Source organism: Eulemur rufifrons, chromosome 3, assembly GCF_041146395.1.
Source record: "Eulemur rufifrons isolate Redbay chromosome 3, OSU_ERuf_1, whole genome shotgun sequence".
Classification (NCBI taxonomy): Eukaryota; Metazoa; Chordata; class Mammalia; order Primates; family Lemuridae; genus Eulemur; species Eulemur rufifrons.
Genome location: NC_090985.1, coordinates 55,383,087 through 55,404,323, shown reverse-complemented (window position 1 = coordinate 55,404,323; position 21,237 = coordinate 55,383,087). Strand labels below are relative to the sequence as shown.

At 34.6% G+C, this 21,237-nt stretch overlaps 1 protein-coding gene across 3 annotated transcripts in view; it reads left to right on the top strand.

Moving 5' to 3' along the window:
• ZFPM2 (zinc finger protein, FOG family member 2) overlaps nt 1-21,237 on the top strand; it is a 458,837-nt gene that overhangs the window by 104,662 nt on the left and 332,938 nt on the right. For all 3 annotated transcript variants that reach the window (XM_069466104.1, XM_069466103.1, XM_069466105.1), the window contains one exon: nt 20,558-20,659. In XM_069466104.1, coding sequence (XP_069322205.1) covers nt 20,558-20,659 — 102 coding nt within the window. The remainder of the gene's footprint in view (nt 1-20,557; nt 20,660-21,237) is intronic.

The following is a 21,237-nucleotide window of genomic DNA, read 5'->3' as shown; positions in this document are numbered from 1 at the left end:
CCTCTGTCACTTTTTACTTTGGATTGGTTGCATATTTCATGTTCCTATTTTTCATCTTTGGAATGAAATGAACTATGTTTATAAAAAAGATGCTACTTCAAACTTGCTTTGATACTTTTAGATTTTAAACATTTTAGAAAAATATTAAGCAATACTTGAAGTTTACATCTTCTTCTGTTCGTGAGTTTAGACTGCTTGGCATCTTGCCTTACAGTATCTCTGAGAGGAAGGAAACAAGCAAGAATTATTTCCTTGAATTTACAGATGACGAAGACATCAAGGTTGGGTCCATAAGTGCTTCATATTTCCTGTGGTTCTGAATTTTTTGCTTCAGTTATTTTTTCTGCCTTTCTTCTGGTTTATGCACTAGACATGGAAGTATATCAATGCATGTGTAGAACTGAGCAAACCAATATACATTGAAATATAGGTGGCCTGGAAAGCAGCTTGGGAGTTTTTAGTTTTATGTCCCTGCTGGCAGGTGGGAACTCTTTCATAGATTAGTAATTCTTGGATAAACTGAGACAGTAAGTTTCCCAGTGAGGTTGGCATGGAGCAGTCCTAAAACTGGTTTATAATTATTATTTCACTTTAATAATTATAAAGTGAAATAAACATGTTTTGGGATACATTCCAAGGGAATGTCACAGGATATGTAAACAGGAAGAAAAATATCAGATAAATGTCACTGTAGGCTGTTTGAATGTAATACTATTTAAAAAACAACTCCAAAGACACTACATGTCAGGGAACTTTGAATTATCTGTAATGATCATCTAGAAAAGTTTCTGAGGGTCCTTATAAATTGTTCTCTGATGTCATGATCCCCAAACAAAGGCTGAAAGGGAAGATGATGCATCAAAGTTGTTTTTGGAAGACAAAAATCCTTATGTCCTAGTATCTAGAAATGGAGCATGGTCAAGAGAAATCACTGGCTACAGTTCACACCTAAGAGAGATGAACTAAAATTAGAGCTCTTCAATTTGGGAAGATTTGTGTTAAAAAGAGGAGACATGATGGAAAGTAAAACAAGATAGGTGTTAACAATGGACATTCTCACCACATTCAAAAAGAGTCCGCATAAGTAGTATGCAGAAAGTAAAGGTTATTTTAAAGACCCTTTAAAACAGAAAAATGTAAAGCATATTAAGGAAAATAGAATAAAACCTGGGCTACTGAGATTTGGAATCAGTATTAGTCCCAGAAGTAATTAATACCAAACCAAGAGCAAACTTAATCAGATACTTAATTGGGTTGGCAGAAGCTTCCACTTCTGTTCACTAGATCAAATTCAACACACTCAACCCATATACTAAGCATCTGTTTTATGTCAGACCTTCTTCTTGGTGCTGGGGATATAGCAGTAAACAAAAGTCAATCCCCACTTTCAGGAGGAGAGAGACAGACAGTAAGCAATCAAATCACATTTTATAATATGTTGGAGTGACGTTGAGCACCAGGAAGAAAAATCAAAGTGGCAAGAGTGAGAGCGAGACACTGTGTGTGTGTGCACGCATGCACATGCTATTTCATAGAGAGTGATGGGGAAGAACTTTGAGGGGAGACCTGAGGGAGAGGAGTGAGCTTCCAGGCCTCACTGACTAATGAGTCGTGTCTGCAGTACCCATGAGGCTGGTGTTGCAGGAAGCCAGAAGAGGACAGCAGAGAGCTGGGGAGCAGGAGAGGTGCAGTCATACCTGTGGAACCTGTGGCTCCAGGAATCTGTTAGATTCCCACCACTTTGGAAGCCTTGGGGAACAGAATTGTGAAGAGCAGCGGTGGTCTCTTGAGCCACAGAGCAGAGCTGAGCTATGACTGGGACAAGAGGCGTGGTCACCACATAGTTGGTATATGCCTGGGGAAGAAAGTCCTGCCCAAAGTAAAGGTTAAACAGGAAACTGAAACAGGTAAATTGGAGATGCTGTCAGGAGATACAGATAACCCCAATCAGAATTGTTCCTTTAGCCAAAGGGCTTGATGGACTCCATCCGTAGCTCATTAATGTAGTTTCCAGAACAGCAGTTCGGGGGTGTTTAAGGATGAGATGAGTCACTTTGCTCCTTTCCACAATAGCAAATTTGGGTGTGTTTTCTATATCTTTCCATATCCTTGGGTCAGAAAGATAAAGGGTAGGAGGCACGAAAAGTAGAACCTATTCCATCATTGTATTTAGCTATTAATATTTCTGCCAATAGGCTGCCAGACTTATTGAAATGCTCCCCGCAAAAAAATCTTCCTTTCTTTCTGTTTGTTTGTGTAGTTTTGTAGCTCTGTTTGAAAATTAAGAAATAATGGAAGAAAAGCCATATTTCTCCTTAGACTGTATGTAACAAACCTAAACCTAGATTATTGACGTTAATCCCTCCCACCCTGCCCCTGCAAATGTTAAGCTAAAGCAACAAAAATATTATCCAGATCCTTAATACTGAGAAAAAGAATTTTTTAAAATGTATCTTTATACAGATTTGGTTGTGAGAGTACTGTTTTTCATTTGATCAAGTGTCAAACATCAGGCCAGGCGCGGTGGCTCACGCCTGTAATCCTAGCACTCTGGGAGGCCGAGGCGGGTGGATCGCTCGAGGTCAGGAGTTCGAGACCAGCCTGAGCAAGAGCGAGACCCCGTCTCTACTAAAAATAGAAAGAAATTATCTGGCCAACTAAAATATATATATAGAAAAATTAGCCGGGCATGGTGGTGCATGCCTGTAGTCCCAGCTACTCAGGAGGCTGAGGCAGTAGGATCGCTTGAGGTTGCTGTGAGCTAGGCTGACGCCACGCACTCACTCTAGCCTGGGCAACAGAGTGAGACTCTGTCTCAAACAACAACAACAAAAAAAAAAAGTGTCAAACATCACACTATTTTGGGTCCTATCTTCTTTTCTTTCTATTTTATTTTTTAATTAAGAGAGTCTATTTAGCTATATTTTATAAACTCCTTTCGATCAATGTGTTTTCTTTCCTCCTTGGTTATGCCTTTAATGACATGGTTTTGCCTTCTCTGATGTCCCGGTAACTGGAATCCGAATCCACACAAGGCAGCTCTACCATAATCACTGTGAGTTCAATAAGGAAGGGGATCTTTACAGGCAACTTTTTTTCCTTTTTTTTAAATGGGATTAAGAAGCTTCGCTCTTTAAATTCTTGCATATAACATTGACATTTCCAGGGTGTGTTTGGACCAGGGAGTTCAAAGAGAAGGAATAAAAAAGAAAAGCCAATATGACTTTGTTTTTTACCTTGCTGGAGGAGCTGTTTGTGCAAATCGCCTATAAGCTTATTGACCTGAATCTTTGACTCCTTGTTTTCTCTGGATTTGGCTGGAGTGGAGACACTGATGAAGCACTGATAGGGCTGATTGAACAGCCCCCAGCTTTGCTTGGCAGGGACTTCCCTTCCCTTCTCCACCACCTCCCCCTCCCTCCACATGACATTATTGTTCCTTGGCAGACACTCTTCCTGGATCCAATACTTCTGTTTGTGAAATTTATTTTAAAATCATTAAGTTTTTTTTGGTTTACATAAGTCATCTAATAATGCAAAACCGAAAGTAATTCTTTTTAGGAGATAGAGGTTAAATAGTGGTCTGCTTGTATTTTTAATCTCATGAGACTGAAAAAACATATACCTTATGACATTGTGGTATCACTTTTTTTGTAGCCATCTTAAAATCTCCAAAACATAGTTTCTGTTTGGAATCAGATTGATTTTAAAACCACGATTGTTGGAAAAATTAGAGAACATTTGAAGGAAATGTGTCCTTATAAGAGAGTTAGCATTTCTTTGGTTTTGATGAAATCAGAGGGTATACAAGTTTTGGCCATGGCTCAGTGTTCTATATGTAAGGGTCACATAAAGCTTTGTCTACTAACCTCATCTCTGATACCAGATATATCATCATAGCAATCTCAACAAAATTAAAATGATTAATTTTATACAGTGTTTGAAGTGACTCATGATGCTGTCATTTATATGAGTCATGCATGATAATATATACTACATTTTTGCATGACAAACTAAATTCGTTGTTCTGTGAGCTGACCATCAACAGATCTCAAGTGTGCAATCTGCTGAAGATATTTTTTGAGACATATCAAAGCTTGATAAAATATGTAATTACCTAATTATCTTACAATTTCTAAAATAATCTCATATTGTAATAGGGCATTTAATTCCATTTCTACCTAAATATAGAAGGTGGCAGGAGATATTTGCTAAGATTTAGTTATAAGTTTATTTTATATCAGCATTATTGTTGTAAATAATAAAAATTGAAAACAATATGTAAAACTGAATGAAAAACTATATTTTACCATTTAGATAAATTGCCTTTTGGTTTTATGTTTAAGGTTTTTGCAAGTGCGAGAGCATTTTTTGACCTGTAATGTTTAGTATAGATTTGTTGTATTCACTAGGATGTTTAAAGTCAGGTGAAGAGTAAGAATTTATTCAATCTCCTGGTGCTTTATATAGATATATACATAAATATATACATATATATAAAGCTAAGCATTTGTATAGTAGTAGACATCTGCATTACTGATTGACTTTTTCACTTTAAGTATAGATCGTGAATTAACTAATTGATCATTAATTTTAGTTTGGTATTATAAAAGAGAACTGCTTATTTTTAAGCCTTTTTTAATTTCTACACTTTTTCAGTGATGTTTCGGGTGGGATGAAGAGTTCTGGAAGGAAGTAGTTCTTACCAAGTTCTAATTATGTAAATAGCTAATTTAAATTAAAAGTATGTTTATTTCAATTTTATTTTGCTCAAATTTTTATTTGAATTAAATTCATGCAGATCTACATTTAGTTTGTCAATCATTTATACCTTCTAACTCTTAATTTATATTTCTACTTCAAAGAAAATTAAAAGTATGAATAGCATTAAGGATGCCTTGGTAGCTAATTTATTTTAATCCTATGGAATTAATGTAGTTGACAAGCCTGAATCTGACTGTTGGTCACATTATGATTTAGGATAAAATGTTATTTTAGAGAAATTGATCTCTTGGAAGTAGTCATGTCTCCTCAATTTTTTAACCTTAGACTTCATAAATGACTTAAAGACATTTCCTTGGTTCTGCGCTGGAATATTTTAAGGTTAAATTAAATAAGATTTTTCAAAGCTCTTAATCTTCTCATATGAATGTACATTTTCTTATTAGTATGTAAAATTTCTCACAATGTTTTTGTTATCATTTGAGAAGCAACAAGCAGTATTAAAGCATTTGCCCATCCATTACCTGATGGGATAATCTTTATCTCTGGTAGGCCTAAACATAGAATGTGTAATGGGAAATGTAGAAAGCTGTGGTATGATGAATTTAATTATAGTAATAAACTCAGTCACTTTTTTGTTGTTCTTAAAAGGTCAAGTAAAAATAACTGAATGTGTTGCGTCAATAAAGTAAATACTGATAACGGATGCAGATTGCAGTTTCAGCTTCTTTTTTTGTAGTTCAATGAGATTCCAGAGATTGACATTGAAACTACGTACCAATTACAATAATTATAATAATGGTAATAACAACTTTCATTTGCTGACTGCTCCTGAAAGTCAGACATCTTGCTGTACATGTATCATCTCCAATCAACTTACTGTCCCACAGGGTAGACGCTGTTTTCACCTGTGACTTCCAGAGGTTCAATAACTTGGCCAAAGTCACAAAACTACTAAAGGTTAATACTGAATTAAAATTAGAATTATTAATACTTAATAAAAGTAGAAAATTAATGTTGTTTTCTGATGTCTACTGTTTTATAATTCTCTTAGAAAGAGATGAACACATATTTGAAGAAGGCTGGACATATGAAATGTAAAACTCACTGTTTTAAGTATTTTTTAAATGGCATTCTTTGATAAACACTGATTAAACATATCGTGTTAGTCAAAAATAAGGGCAAATGCAAAACCAAGAAATAATCAGAAAGGTTAAAAAATGAATTAGGAGTGTGCTTAAAGTATTTTTATCCTTTGGCACCTCTTTAAAGACTCTCTGTCAATATAAACAAGTTGACATTTTGTTATAATGCAAGGAGCTGTATTGAAAGATCTTACAGTCTCATAATACTAACAGAATTTTTATGTTACCCTGTTTTAGAGGCATGCAATAAGTTACAGTTTCTCACTGCCTGTTTCTTGTGATGCTGTTTTCAGGTAATTCAAAAGAGGGAGGACACACCAAAATGTGTGTACTTGGGCAGAAGCCAACAATAAATGGCAGGAATGTTTACAAATCCATCAAAACTATTTGGATAGGAACTTCAGCCCTGTAGAAATGTTTGCAACGTGAACTCTTTAAAACAGTTTGACCTTAACACAAAATAAGACTAAATAAAAGCAGAGAAAGGAAGGAAGGAAGAGGGGAACAGGGCATTGTTTGCAGGGAAAGCTCTGGGCACTGTGAAAACTTTTCACTTTTCTGAAGGAAATGCAGTAGAACAGATGGTAAGAGTGGAAGTGAGATAAACATAGGAACTGGAAAAGTAAGCAATACATTCTAACAGGTTCTATATCAAAGATCTGGAGAAGTAGAAAGATTAGACAAGGAACTGTTCTGAAACTTGACAGTGGCTGTATCTTACCAAGTCTTATGCACATAGCAGAGATGGAAAGTGGAATTGCACAGACAGTAGACTGTGATTATATTTTTCTGACAGTGAGAAGGGAAGGTCTCTTTAAGGATTATTTTTAAAGATACAAATTTATCACAGTGGAAATCTATAATACAGGTATATAAAACACTTTGTACCCCCTACCTATTTAACAATGGGATTTGTAGGAATTTCTATTGTTGCCATAGTATTAGCACCAGACACTATATTTTGGGTCTTAAACTGCATTTTTTTCAATGCAAATTATGGCCCAGGTTAGTGAATCAATACTGCGAACCTGTTACTTGTTTCTGGTAGTGTAATGTGTGTGTGCCTATACATGACTGTGCATGTATAGTAGCAGAAAGAGGACTATATAAAGAATGATCTCATTTCTTAAAGATACAGTGCCCTAGTAAGGGAAAGAAAACATATGCACATATTAGAGAAGGAAATTTATACCAGGGTGGAGATAAAATTAAGTTTGGGCTGATTAAGGAAACAGTGCATTCATTCCTAACCTTCCTTATGGTAATGTGCATCATTCCAGTGTGGAAACTATTCATCAGCATGCATCTGCCTCATTTAATCTTTACATCCTGTACTCCTATATCCTCCATTGGTGGCTGACTACTAAAGGGAATACCAAAATACAATAACTCTTAACAAGAAACAATAATTCTTCAAAAATGCAAAATGATACTGAAACAAAATGAACAAAAAAGCATAGCTTATGTCCTAAGGGAAACCCAGCTTAGAAAAGAATGTGTTTTCTGTAAATAAAAGAATATCATGAACAGAAAAAAAAATCAAATCATTAATAAAAGAAATACATTTTGAAAAATTATGTAGTGTTCATAATATCTTATGTTTTTTACATTTAACATTGTCAAATAAGTATTAGATGTACTCATTCTCCTTTTTAGTTTATTTCTCAATTGTTTAATTATTTTTCTATCAAATGATAGACCTTCAGCAGTTCAATACAGTGTTGGGTAATTCTGAAACTTGAATAATACGAATAAATATTGAATGTTGCTTCTGAATTCTGAAGGTAGTTTGATAATAGTTTCTGAGCACTTGAGCGTTTGGGGCAGTACCATTCATCTGAGCAGAAAGGTAATTCTGACCTTTCTGCTCAGAGACAGATTTTCTATGAGATTAACGAAGCTTAAACTTGAGAATCTCTCCCTTGTACAGATCCTTCCAAGGCCTTGCACCTAATTTTGTAATTATAGCTTTGTATTTTTCTTCTTAAGGAGGGTCCCCCAAGTTGTATAAGCTTCAGGTCCCACAGAGCCTGAATTAACCCGTTATTGCCTGTAGTAAACATGGATGATCTCACAGAAGACAACATTGACACTGATCAAGAATGTTAAGTTGGGTTTTGACTTTCAAATTTATTTGAAACCTTCAATAAGATTCTCAAAAAGCGTTTGCATTTATATTAGATATCTGAATCCCAAATCTATTATCATTATAGAACAAGTTGCCCTTAGCCTAAAGAAATCACAGATATTTATGAAAAGCCTAATTTTGAAAGCACTGTTATAAAAAGTGAAGCAGAGAGGGAGAGAGTTCCTCCACATTTCTGAAAATCTGGAATGTGTTGTGGATATTATCTGTTTTTCTGGTGTAATCACCTGCAGCCAGGCACTAAGGGAGGAGGTGCCGTGGGAAGACCTTATGGTAAAAAGAGTCCGAATGTGTCTTGTGATAACACATTTGGGACTGTCCCTGATGTTGGAAGCAAGATGCAGATCTGAGTTAGAAGGAGGCTGACATGACCTTGAATATTTTTTCCCCGTTGATATGGAAACTCTGTTAGGATTAGCTTTAGCTGTAAGATAGGCTCCTAGAAGTGGCCACAGGACTCTCTGGCTCACATCCCATTGTCCACACTAAAAGAGAAGCTGGGAAATGTGGTCTTCATGGTCAGGGGGCAACACGCCCACCTCTATATTCTACTACTATGGAGGGTTTTCAGCTTATGTAATTTTTTACATAATTATGTAATTTATTTGCTTTGCTTGGTTATTGGAATAATTAATGACTCGAAGCATAATGGCAGTCAGTACATTCAACATTTATGCTTTATCTAATCCAATAAATATTTACTGAACACCTGCTATATCAGATATTGTGAGACATACCATGGATACAATGGTGAGCAAACACAGGGAAGTCCTGGTTCTTTTGGAATTCACATCATAGTAGAGAGGGAGACATTAATAAAATAACACAAATGGTAGAGGGTGGTTTGACCTAGTGAGGAAGGTCAGATAAAGTGTCCTCAGGAATGTGACACTTGAGCTGGAATCAAATGCTGAGTAGACGTTAACTAGGTAAAAAGAAGTAATGCGGTTTCAGCATGTGGGTGACACCAGCTTGGTGAGCATGCAAAGAGAGCAACAGGGACTGTCCTGTGAGTTGATCCAGAAGATATATGTGTGGGTCAGAGAGACCAGGAAGGACAATGATCTTATGGCTAAGGACAGGAAATAATGAGAAGAAGCGAAAGAGAGAAAGGTAAACATCATGAAAGCTCAAGCATTAAATTGCAAATCTGAGCTTCCCATAAGCCTTGGTAGAGAGAGCAAATGGAAGAGTAAGATCTAATTCTAATAATCAAGTGGTAGGAAAAAACAGGCTCTATAAGGAAAAATAAATATCCCTTATTTGTGAGCTCTGAGAGCTATTCATCATTAAGGTGTTTCAACTAGCATTAGATTAAGGGCATTCAGATATGGAGCGAAGCCTTTGTCAGTTGCTGACCCAGAATATGCATTCTGTGTTGGCTACTTCTTAGCTTTAGCATTTTGAATGGGTGGCTTGAATAGGGGCCTATTTATAATGAGTACATTATATCGTAGTAACGGAACACTATGTTAATGAGTGATTGCTTATGAATCTTATTCTTAAATAAAGACAGATGCCAGCAAACAGAAGGAATAGTGATTTCTTGATGGCAGAACAACAAATCTATGAATAGGTAAATTACAATGTAGAATATCCTCATTTAGAGACCATTAGGCATTACTATATCTCTTCTTTGGAACAAGAAATGTGTTGGTTATGTTGAATCTTCCTCTGACTGGAAAGATATCAGTTGCATTGAGCTTTTTTTTTTTTTTTTTTTTTTTTTTTTGGAGCTGGGAAAGGAAGAAACTATATGTATTTACATTTAAATATAAACTTTAAAATACATATTTTAGAAACGTCTTTTAAAGTAGAATGTCTTGTTTTCCCATTTTCCCATACTTGCTTATATATTTCACCCTTTCAGGTGCTCATTCAGAGAAATAATGAGGAATAAAAATTCTTGAATGATATACTGGTGAGAAGTTGCCTTATTTTACCTCATGTGGAAATTTCTCTTATGCTCCAAATCTTCAGTGAACTTAAACTTTGAGAAAAAACCTTTTCCCTTGGAGGATAATATTGACAGCAGGGATAAATGGTCAGTACTCTAGATAGAATTTATAAATCACTTCTTTTTTCCTGAATTATCAATATTTTAGTTGTGACTTTTATATGATGTTGGCAACCATAAACATTGGTATTTTCAATAGTTTTTTTCCCCTTACTAGCTATAATAAAACACCACAAATTACAGTAGTTATGCATTGACTGTGGAAATTGATTTTCTTCTTAACATAACAGACTTAGCCCTGGACACTATTGTCAACTGTTTCAGGACTGGTTCCGCACCTGGGGTCTCAGAATGTATAATAAAACAAATGTGGGTTCTATTCTTTTGATCTGTTTAATTTGATCTGTTTCATTTTCATATTCTGGGGTTTGAAAAAGACTATTGTCAAAATAATGACATGTTAAATAGAAAACTGCAAATAAGTTACCAAAAAGTCACATGCATTTAAAAAATAATAATCATATATTGAATATAACTATCCAGAACATGGCAAAACCCCACATTTTATTATACATATTTATTAAATCAAAGGGAGACCTGAGTTAGACACCGTGGTAGGAATTCACAAATACAATGGACCTATTCTTTTCAAACAGTAGAAATGTTTAGATTTATTTTAGATATTGCTATGAAGAGGTAACAATTGCATGTTGTTATTTTTGTTTCTAGAGATATAATCATGTCTGTAATTTGGCAACATAGACTTAATTTAACATGACATTTTGTTTGGATAAGCTATAACCAGTTGTTTTAAGCCAAACAATATTGTGAGGCTATTAGGCAAAGCAAACACAAACTGAATCTTAAACTTTAATGTCCTCGCCCTTCAATATGAGCTGCTGTTTTCTGTTTTTGACTGTTACAGTCCTTTAACCAAAGCTATCTTGTCTGATGATAAAACCGTAAGTGTATGAAGCTCACACATTTTTCATCTCTATTATGACCTTATCTTTCATGAGCTGCTTCTGTGAAGGTATCCTAACTATAGGAAGCACCTGGAAAACATATGTGATATCTATTCTCTGATAAGCAGTTCTGAACAAGAAAGTAGATCTGTCACTTCTGAACTGTTCATTGTTAAAAAATACTTTGATGATTTAGCTGATTGCAAAATACATTATAGGGATGACTAACAGCTACAGTAACACTCCTAGTCAAGAAAGTTCAATAGTTATATTGTACAAGAATTTCTGTAAGAGGTTAATATTGATAGGAACTACATGGATTAAAAGAGCAGGGTTGAGAAAGGCTGTTTGCTTGCATGACTGCTTTCAAACACTGCTGCTATTTTGCGCTGAAAAAGTGACTGTCTCAGAATGTGACAAATCTTTAATTTCTACAGAAGTATTTAACTTTCAGTGAAAAGATGTTTGTTTGCGTTTTTGAAATTATTTTTGCCTGGCAAGTAGAGCCACTGCTTTTACCATCTTACCATCAATGCCTAATATGGTATGTAAAGATTCTGTTTCATGTGTTTCAAAGACTATATTCTAGTGCATTTCCCCGAGTCATTTATGCTATGCATTATATTGCTCAATAACACCTTCAATTTCCCCTTATAGGGCTAGAGTAAGAAAAATGGAAGGGCCCACAAAATACGTATGATATCTTTTAGAAGAGCAACAAAAGAGTTTAATCTTGCAATGGAAAACCATTAACTCCGTAGCCTTAATTTTAGAAATATTATAGATTTTGTTACTGCTTGACATTTATTCCATTTCACCGTTTTATGAATTGGTCTTTGGATGTATGTAGTGGTTATCCCATTAAATCTGTTTGTGCTTTGCTGAAAATACACTGAAATTTCTATTTAAAAGTATGTGAATAAGGAATGTAGAAAGTATATGAATGGATGTCAAATGCATTCCTAGCTCCTTCTGTAATTCTTTTCTTGGCATCCTTTTCTCTCTTCCTTTCCTCTTTCTATCTACAAAGGTTTTGAAGCAAAATCTTAACAAACTTGTCATTATTACCTTGGCTATTAATTATTCATGCCATTTTCCCTACGCTACTCTAGAGTACTGATTTTAGACATAGGAGAATCAAAATAGATAGAAGTGTAAAAAAAAATGACAGTCAGTAAAGTTAATTCCCTTTAAGTCAAGAAGAATCTGACATTGGGTTAATATCAAAATAAAGTTCTGTTTATAAGTTTTCCATGTGAATAAATATATTAAAAGGAAAGAAGTCTCTATTGAGATAAAAAATACTTCCTTAAAAGTAATTCAGAGATTTCATATCTGATTAAATTATTTTTAATCACTGTATTTTTCATTAGTAAAAAAGATTAAAAATGAATTATATAAAAACATTACCATAAAAATGAAAACCAGTTTCCTGAGACAAAATTAGATGAAGGGTCTAAAAGTTGAAAAATGTGACATATTTTAGTTATTAAATAGAAATAACGTGCTGAAAGCAATTAATTAGCAAATGTAATGATATTGCAGTAAGTTATGGTAAAAAGAATGAAGCCAAAATCTAATTATTTAACTGGTCAGCAAGCAGTAGTTATTGATTTAAGCATCTGTGTATAGTTGATTTTACTAAGTGCCAAGTAAAATAGTAAAGCTTAGAAAAAAATAATCTTCACAAAGATCAAATCCATTAAATATTTAATTTTAATATGTAAGCATAATGAAGAAATGGGGCCTATATAGGATAAGGAGAAAGCTGCTGTTGCATCACATCTTGCTATATCTTTGTTCCTTGCCATGTAGTACACTTTGACCGCAACATCCTAATAGGTTAGGAGCATGGTCTTTGGTGTCAGACTAACTTGGAATCAAATCTTGGTTCTGCCAGTTACTAACAATGTGACTGGGCATCTTTCCACATCTCTGCCTCTTTGTTTACTTTTCTTAACTATAGGGATATTAATATTAAGTTATTAAGTATGAAATCTCTGATTTCCTTAATTACTAAGTCTGGCAGTTAATATCTGTGACTTTTCACTTTGGCATTTCTGGTTTTATTTTTATTGTAAAGGTACATCCTAATTTTTTCAAATGCATGTTTTGACTTGTGATTATCTTTTAAATTTTTTTAGAACAATTTTTGTACAACCATAGGTAATTCAAAACTTTGTATTATTTTGAAATATGAGTTCGATCGTAAAACCTATGCAACATAGACAGCTCAAAATATCAACAAAATGTTTGGAAAGGATGTGGCTAATGAACACACTATGTTGATGGTTTAAAAAGTTCTGTTTTGGTAATTTGAATCTTAAAAATTAGCCATTTTGGAGCACCTGAGACCAAGGTGGATAATGATAAACTAAAAACTATAGTGGAAGTAAATTCATCTCAACCTACACATAAATTAACAAGGTTTGACGTTACTGTTCCAACGACATTAGACCATTTAAAACAAATCGACAAGGTAAAGAAGCTGGAATAGATGGGTACTAAATAAATTAAATAAATGTCAAATGAAAAATCATCTCAAAGCTTGCCTTTCTTTGCTGTCACAACATAAAGGCATTTCTACATTGTATTGTTACATATGATAACAAATAGATTCTTTTTGATAGTCACAAGCATTTCAGCACAATGACTGGATAAACATAAAGTGCTGAAACACAGTCCAAAACGAAATATTCATCAAAGAAAAGCTAATTGTGTCTGTTTGGTGGTCCAGTGCTAGTATTATCCACGGCACTTTCATAAAACCTAGTGAATCTATTACAGCAGATGTCTGCTGTAACCAATTGGATGAACTGATGAAGATGCTTGTGATTAAACAGCTGAGATTGTTCAGTAGAGACAAGCCAATCCTCTTGCAAGACAACGCTCAACCACGTGTCACACAAACAACGCTGCTCAAACTACAGAGACTGGACTTGCAAACTCTCTGTCATCCACCACATACAGCAGACCTTCCACCAATTGACCACCCCACTCCTTCCAGGCTTTGGATCACTTCTTACAAGAAAAAATACTCAGTTCTCAACAAACTGTGGAAAGCACCCTTCACAATTTCGTCTCCACTCGCTCTCCAGGCTTCTTTGCTGCTGGCATAAACAAGCTACCATTAAGATGGCAAAATTGTGTTGACAGTTTTTGTACATACTTCATTAATTGTACTGCTTCTTGTTTGTGATATAATAAACTAAACTTTTGATTCAAAATGAGACATTTCATAATTAATGACCTAATACATGGCTGAACTGTTGAGGTGATATTCATAAAGCATTTAGCAATATACCTAGTGCTGAGTAGTACTCAGGAGATGGTAGCCCTGTTTAGGTTTAATAAAGAATCTGATCTTGATGACATGATCTATGCCTTATTCATCTTTATGATTTCACTATTTGGCACTTAGCAGATATTGAAATGAATATATATTGAATTCTGACCCATTTTGTTTTCTACACCCATGTGTATCATTTGATAGGACATTCTTATGTTTTAGTCATCTTTCTCTTTTTTTCATTCTTTCTTTTTTAAAATGATTAAATAATTAGGCAGGAACTTTAAACAATTCTTTCCTCTCCAAATTTATTTTTATTAATATTATATATATTGCCTACTCCTTACCCACTTTCATAAACAGCTTAAAACAGGTGCAAAATGTAATTTATTTTGAGCTGTTAAATGTGTATAATTAAGTATATTCTTCCTTAAAAATTGCAATATTTATTTTCAGTAGTTCTAATATATGTGCTGCATAATGAAACAAGTTAGAGCAAATCATTTAGTGAATCCAGATTGTCAATACTGACGACAAAACTCTATGGTTCTGATTTGGCAGGTAAGTGATATTTGATGACAGTTTTTTATTATATGAAATCACTAGTTCAATCAAGCCCTTGATAGGCTAAATTATAATATTTTCATTTTGAGAAATTCACCAAATTTCTCTGTGCCTCAGATGTCTGCATAGATTTATAGCCATCCTGCCATTTTCTTTTCTTAGCAGAAACTGGATGGGAATTTTCATGAATAAATTTGGCATATACTGAATAAAAGAAAGGACTTCATTCAATCAGCCATTATATAGTAGAAGTATTTCTCAACCTATTTCTCTTGAGCATCTTAAAACATCTTCTGGATCCTGCTTGTACATCATTATACTGTCTAGTTTTACCCCTTTCAAGCTGCCATGTTTCCTGCACAATAACTTAATTACCATAATCTTTTTTTTCTATGAGATTCTGTGAGGAGATGGCTTCCATTTTTAATGTGAAAAATTATTTCCAATCATGAAGCCTGAGGATATTAAACCTACAGATTTCAATTTCATGCCTCTAAAAGTTTGGATATTTTATTGGTTTTTTCCTACAGGAAGCTACCATGACACCAAGTCTGGTTTTGTTGTCGCACGTATGTACTCTTGTCACCTCACGAACCTCTCCTCTCAAAGCACTCATCACACCAGGTTGCAATTCCATATTGATTTGTCTCTGCCCTATGTTGGTCTATAAGTGATATATGATAGAAGAAATCACCTTGTTTTGTATTCTCAGTGCCCAAAACAGTGCCTCGGCCTCAAAAAAGTAGTATTTTAACGAATTAGTAAAGAACAAATTATATTACCTCTGTTCAATGGAGATGAAGTTTTCTCAATTCAACTGAATCCTTTAAGTTTTAATTTTTGTGATTACTATGATTACTCTGCAATATATTGTTCTAAACACACTTCTTTCTATTTTTCTCATTATTTTTTTCTTCTAAATGTGTAATTTATGTAACAAAATATTTCAGAGTAGACATAACCATAGTCTCATAAAAACTACAGGCAAAAATATCTTGAGACATGAGTGTTGTTATGGAATTAGTAAAGGAGAACTTAAAGACCAGTGGCCCGACAAGGTGTGCTCATAAAAACTCAATAAATATATGTTGATTACTCTATTTGTATTGCTTGGTCATGTCAGTTTCTCCAGTGAAATACCTCCAGTGCTTCTCACTGCCTTCAACCTGAAGGTAGAATTCCAAAATTAGTTATATAGTTTCTCCATGGTGTAGTCTCATTTTATGTTTCTGGTCTCTGAATATACCTATGTGTTCTCACTTGGAATTTTTCATGAGCTGCCTTAATTGTAAATTTTTATCAGTGGTTACTGCTCTTATACATATTGACTATCTCCTCAACCAGATTATATGGTCTTTAACAGAAATTACTAGTTTTTTTTTAATATTTCTCATTGCATCGTCAAAAATATGCATTGTAAATGTTAATGATTGAATTTTGCATGGCACCACGTTTCTAACGATTAAAATGTAAGAATAAAATGCAGGCAGATTTATTCCTTTATGTGAGTATAAGAATGATACAGCTAATATCTGAATATAAAACTTAACTTCTTTAAGTGCTTCTGCTTGAAATTTGACTCTAGTCTCTGGGCCCTTGGATATATAATTTTTAACAGCATGGTCTCATAGTTGCTTGTTAAAGGGTCGCTCTGGGATTATTTTTCAGGAATGGTTCTCTTTTCAACTGGTGAAAGGAGAGAAAGAAAAAGAATGTAAAGAATGCTACAGTGGTAATTAGGACACTCAAGTTTGATGTGTAACCTTGTACAAACTGCTGTTTTTGGTGCCCTTTATGATCCCTCTCTGTACTCCCCCATAATCCTACTGTCCTGACTGTTGGCAAAGGAGATTTACATAAAACTGCTTCCATCTGCCACCCCTGTGGTGAGTGGGAAGTACTCACTGCTGGAGCATGAGACTTGGAGGAGCTGCCTTACTTGCCCATCACTGTGGCTGTAAGGCCACGGATAAATAACTGACCCTATCTGTGTATCAGTTTTCTCAGTAGTAATTTGATCTAATTTGGGTTAGATGATCTCTAAAGTCCCCTTTTATGCTCAATTCTCTGTATTTCAAGATTCATAAGGAATGAGAAAAGTACTCAGAAGAAATAGATACTATTTAAAAACCATAGGTTTCACTCTCTACTCTTCACTGTTGGGCAGGACAGTAGCTTTTGCACACTGCCCTAAATTAGCACTCCACGGTTAAACTCATTCAGTCTGTGGGAGCACAATCAAAAGGTCACTCACCTAAGTGGTAGATACTTGGGTGGATTCTGATCCTCATGACAAATAAAGTGTTGGAAATGTCAGTATTCCCATAATTGGGTCAGGTATCCCTGGTGGTACTCAAAAAAGATTAAGGTGGTGCACTGGTATATCCTTAAATAGCATTGAGTCAATGGTGAAAACGTTCTTAAATTTCTTATGTCCCTTATATATCAATGAGAAGGTCTCACCTTCATATTACCGTGACTTAAATACTCCTCTAGCACTTGCCACTCTCCCTTTCTAATACAAAGCGATGAGAAGGAGACTCCAAATCTAAAAAGACATAGCAGCTAGAATATGATAGTCTTATTTGTGTATATATATATTTTTTTGAGATAGAGTCTTGCTCTGTTGCCCGGACTAGAGTGAGTGCTGTGGCTTCAGCCTACCTCACAGCAACCTCAAACTCCTGGGCTTAAGCAATCCTACTGCCTCAGCCTCCCGAGGAGCTGGGACTACAGGCATGCGCCACCATGCCCAGCTAATTTTTTCTATATATATTTTTAGTTGGCCAGATAATTTCTTTCTATTTTTAGTAGAGACGGGGTCTCGCTCTTGCTCAGGCTGGTCTCGAACTCCTGACCACGAGCAATCCATCCGCCTCGGCCTCCCAGAGTGCTAGGATTACAGGCGTGAGCCACCACGCCCAGCCTTATCTATATTTTTATTGACTATTTTTATGATGACCTTTTTTGGCATGTGATACTGATTTTCCACTTACAGCAGCGATGACATTTTTGTTTTTAAAATACATTGTTTTTTAAAGTAAGTTTTCAGTTTTTAAAAACTTTTTAAAAATAAGTTATAAAAAGTTAGTCAATTTAAAGAAAATATTATACAAAATATTGCACAGGTGATAGCTGTCCCCAAATCATAAAAGTAGTATGTCAAGCTTGGGAAGAAATGGAGAGTCTCAGGAAGGGTCCAGCAGGAAACTGGTGACATGGTCAATGGGTTTAACCAGAGGGAGTTTAGTGACGGGACAGTGTACAAGGTGTGGGTGGGGCCAAGTAAACCAACAGGGAATGGGATAGTAGGAAGCTGTTAGCACTTCTGGTCTTCAGAGGTGTGCATGGAGGGGATGCTGACACAGGAGTAGGGGGGTAGCAGGTGGGGGCCACAGAACTAGAGCTTTAATTCTGCAGTACAGCCACTGTTAGCAAGTTGAGACTGTCAAGGAAGAAGGGCTCGAGGGATACATACCTGACCCCTCTCTTCCTGCCTTCAGAACCTCTAATATGCTACTAGTGCCTCCATTGGCTGAACTCAACTGGAAATCAGAGTGCAAGGGAGCCCCAGTGATGGAGTCCATAGAAGTGCAGACTCCATGGGTCACAAAGCAGGACAGAGAAGGAAGAGAGTGGATTGGGACCAGCAAGACAGGGCAAACGGAGAATATCCAGCTCATAGGAGATGTAAATTCTCCACCAGAGCTATCATTATGATTCCAGTTATGCCAGTATGCATCCATAGCATTAGCTCAGTACTTACATATATAGAAGGATGATGTTCAAAGTAATTAATGACTGGCACAGCCTGGGATCTGACCACTAAGAGCAGATACCATAAACCTCCTGCTGACCAGGCTTTAATCCTAGTTTCTGGATTGAGGGAAGTGGGAGGAAGCTCACTAGGGAGAGACTAGAGTAGGCAAAGGCAGGCTGAGGGGCACTTGGTTAGTTCAGGTCTAGCAGTATTTTAATATTTTAAAGGCCATAGAATCTACTTGTGTGTGCGAGCTGAGGACCAGCCCTGCTTGGGTCTGAGAAGTGAGAGCAGAACTCCTCCCCTGATCTTCATGAGATACTTGGTTGTTGTGGCTCTTTTCTTCTATGTGACCTGCAAAGAGTGGCACAGAAAATAAAACTCTTGTTTTATTACTGAAACTTTGTGCCTTTCCTAAGATACTTGGACCTTGTCTTGCACTTTCATTTGTGAACTTACTCTCTTTAATGTTTTTTGTATTTCCAAAACAGAGCTGTCTTTTTTTTTTTATTTGTATATATCCTAATGCACCTACTACAATTCTTTAAACATGGTAGATGCTCAATATATATTTTCTGGAGAGAATTTCATTGGTATTTCATTCTGGTGACTCTGAAAGGAAGAGCTAACTGAACTTCCAGAAAGGTTTCAATTCCAAACATGGGGTTCAGTGGTGTGGTTTATGTATTTTATTCTTTATTACTGACCAGAGCCAATGCACCTCAGTTCAACAGAGCTGTGACTGGGTCTCTACATTCCTTCTCTTTACCTTTATTCTAGTTTTTAAAATTCATTTTATGAAGCTATGTATAGAAATGGATATAAAATTTATTGAGTTTAAAGTTCAAAAATCATATTAAATTTACATTAATGTCATTTATAGTAATAAGGATTTCCTGAAATTTTGTATTTTCTTAAGTTACTTTGAAAATTATAAAAATTCAGTGTATTTTTTGGTATAATCATCTAAAGACTTAAGTACTATTAAAGATGATTTGGGCAACTGTGTGGGAAATAGTTTTTGAATACTTTAGAGAAAACTAGATGGACAAACAATTTAAAAATGTTAGCATTATTAGATTCAAGCTATAGTTGCTGTGATGTTGGTATTTATTTTATTTCTGTCTTCACATTTTCTTGATATGTTGTTTTTTGGTCTCTGTTACCATTTATAGTTAGGTATTATTTTATAATTTTACCTGCATACGATGTTAAAATGGATTACTTTTCATTAAAACAGCACATACTTTGTTATATTATCACTTAAAATGAAGGTACTCATTAATTAGAATTTTTACTTTTAAAATATGATTGCATTGTTAAAATGATTCTCTTTTGCCATAACTATATTTTTGCTCAGAATATTGCAGTTTTTTTAATATGAAAATGATGACATCAAATTGTGGAAACTAGCTGCACTTATTGAAGTGCAAGTATAGCTCTATATATTCTTGCATTGTAAAAATTTGAATCAGTGGCTAATTATTTAATTATGACCTTTTTATACTCCATTTTTAAAAGAAATAAGACCAAGTTTTAGTAAGCATGAATCTGGGGAAACATAAAAATCATCTTCAAAATAATCTAAATTCAACCTGAAACATAAACATGTATTATCCTAAGATATTTAATTTTTTTCTGCTGTATCTTGTGTTTATAAAAATTATAATTTGGAAATAAATGAGTTAAGTTTTTCTGTGTTGAGAGCACTAGAAAAATTATAAACTGCTGTTTGATTTTATTCTTATTAATAACATTAATAACTCCAAAGGAAATTTTATATTAAATGTTCTTTATTGCTTATAGTACTTTATTTATTGATAATTAATGCTGATTTTCTTTATTATGAAGCCACAATGGATATCAAAATGATTGATCATGGACATTTGGCAGTATAATGACAAACCTATAATTAGATATCTGGTAAGGACATCCCTCTGTGAGGATTTGAATGTAACATAGAGAGCTTTGCTCATTTCTCTTTCTTTCTCTGTGTTGGTGTTTTCCAGGTGATGATGAAAGAATCCAAGAGACAGCAGAATCAGATGGGGACACACAGTCAGAGAAACCAGTGCAACCTGGAACTGAGACAGATGACTGGGATGGACCAGGTAGGACAGAAAATTTAAAATTCAACCATCTGTTGCTAGTATTAGGAATTCACATTTTTTTTCCTTAAACATAGTTAGCTTGCAAAAAAAAAAAAAGTTTTTATGTGTGCTGGTTATATGGGAATTTAAATGAATATCATTATTTTAAAAATATTTTTATATTTTTGTTAAATAAACTACCTCTGCTTGAAGCCTCCATTATTTTTTTCTTTGATACTCATATAGAATTAGTCAATTCTACTTGCTTTTTCTTTGAACAGAGACTCTTTAAGCTATATCCAAATTCAAATTGGGCACAATTCGAAAGCTTATGAAAAAGTAAGAAATATTAATCATAATACTTCAAAGAACTATCACTTTTAGTTTAGTCATGTTGTAAATCATAGATTGAACCTCAATATGTATTTAGAAACAAAAAACACTAAACATGCTCCCCTTTTGATTCAATGTTTTGGCAACATTTTCATTTGTATGAGTAAAATTAAATTTGATATTAAAGATCCTGACATTTATTCATTTCAAGAAAAACACTGATCGAAATACTCAAACACTAATATAATTTATAATTTTATGTAAAT